The 752-nt window shown below is 76.3% G+C and overlaps 1 protein-coding gene across 4 annotated transcripts in view; it reads left to right on the top strand.

Moving 5' to 3' along the window:
* The first annotated feature begins 258 nt into the window (after positions 1-258).
* The window catches only part of INTS1 (integrator complex subunit 1), a 23,126-nt gene continuing 22,632 nt past the window's right edge, over positions 259-752 (top strand). For 2 of the 4 annotated variants that reach the window (XM_045576838.1, XM_045576837.1), the window contains exon 1: positions 259-580. In XM_045576838.1, the coding sequence (XP_045432794.1) occupies positions 523-580 (58 nt within the window). In that variant the 5' untranslated portion in view covers positions 259-522. The remainder of the gene's footprint in view (positions 581-752) is intronic. The other 2 variants (XM_036423807.2, XM_036423805.2) reach the window with 1 other exon arrangement.

Raw genomic sequence — 752 nt, 5'->3', positions numbered from 1 at the left:
ACATGGGAGAGCAGGTCTCTGAAGGTCCCTGTTGCCACCCTTTCTAGCAGGCATCCTGGGGCCTGCCGCTCAATAGCGCCGCCTGCTTGGCTGCCCAGGGACAGACATCCGCGGCTGCGAGACACCGCCGGCCTCCCGCCGCCAGAGGGCGCTGCAGGCACCGCGCAGGCGCCGCAGCCCCTCTCGCCGCCGTGCCCGCCCTCCGCGCCGCGCTGTTTTGCTTCTGGTTTTCCCGGAAGTTGATTCTCTGAAGTCGACTTCCGGTTCCGGGGTAGCCTCGGTGGTGGCTGCGGCGGGGAATCGGTGCTGGCGTAGCTTGTGGGGCTTCGCGGCTGCCTGCGACCCCGACCCTCCCGGCGGCTCCGAGGCGGCGCTCGCGCGGCTCCTTCGCTCCCGCCCCGCCCGGCGGGGCCCGGGCCGAGGCCGCAGCGGCCGCGGGGGAATGAACGAGCGAGCGGGGCGCCCGCCTGGCGCTGGTGCCCCCCGGTGACGGCCCGCGCGGGGCGGCGAGCAGGCCGCGCCATGAACCGCGCCAAGGCCCCCGCCGTGCGCCGGCCCAGCGCGGCGGCCAAGACCTCAGGTGCGCGCCCCTGCGGCGGCGTCCCGGTGTCCGGGCCGCAGACAGGGCTGCGGGAGGCGGCCGGGCCAGCCCGCCGGGACCCAGGCCCCGCGGGCACGGAACCTCTGCGCCCCAGAGTGCCCAGCTGTGCAGACCCGTGTGCGCTAGGGGCGGCCCGGCGGGCAGCTGGCAC

This window comes from Pipistrellus kuhlii, unplaced genomic scaffold (genome assembly GCF_014108245.1).
Source record: "Pipistrellus kuhlii isolate mPipKuh1 unplaced genomic scaffold, mPipKuh1.p scaffold_m20_p_8, whole genome shotgun sequence".
Lineage (NCBI taxonomy): Eukaryota > Metazoa > Chordata > Mammalia > Chiroptera > Vespertilionidae > Pipistrellus > Pipistrellus kuhlii.
Note: the sequence above shows the minus strand (reverse complement) of the source record. Positions and strands in the feature narration are given on the sequence as shown.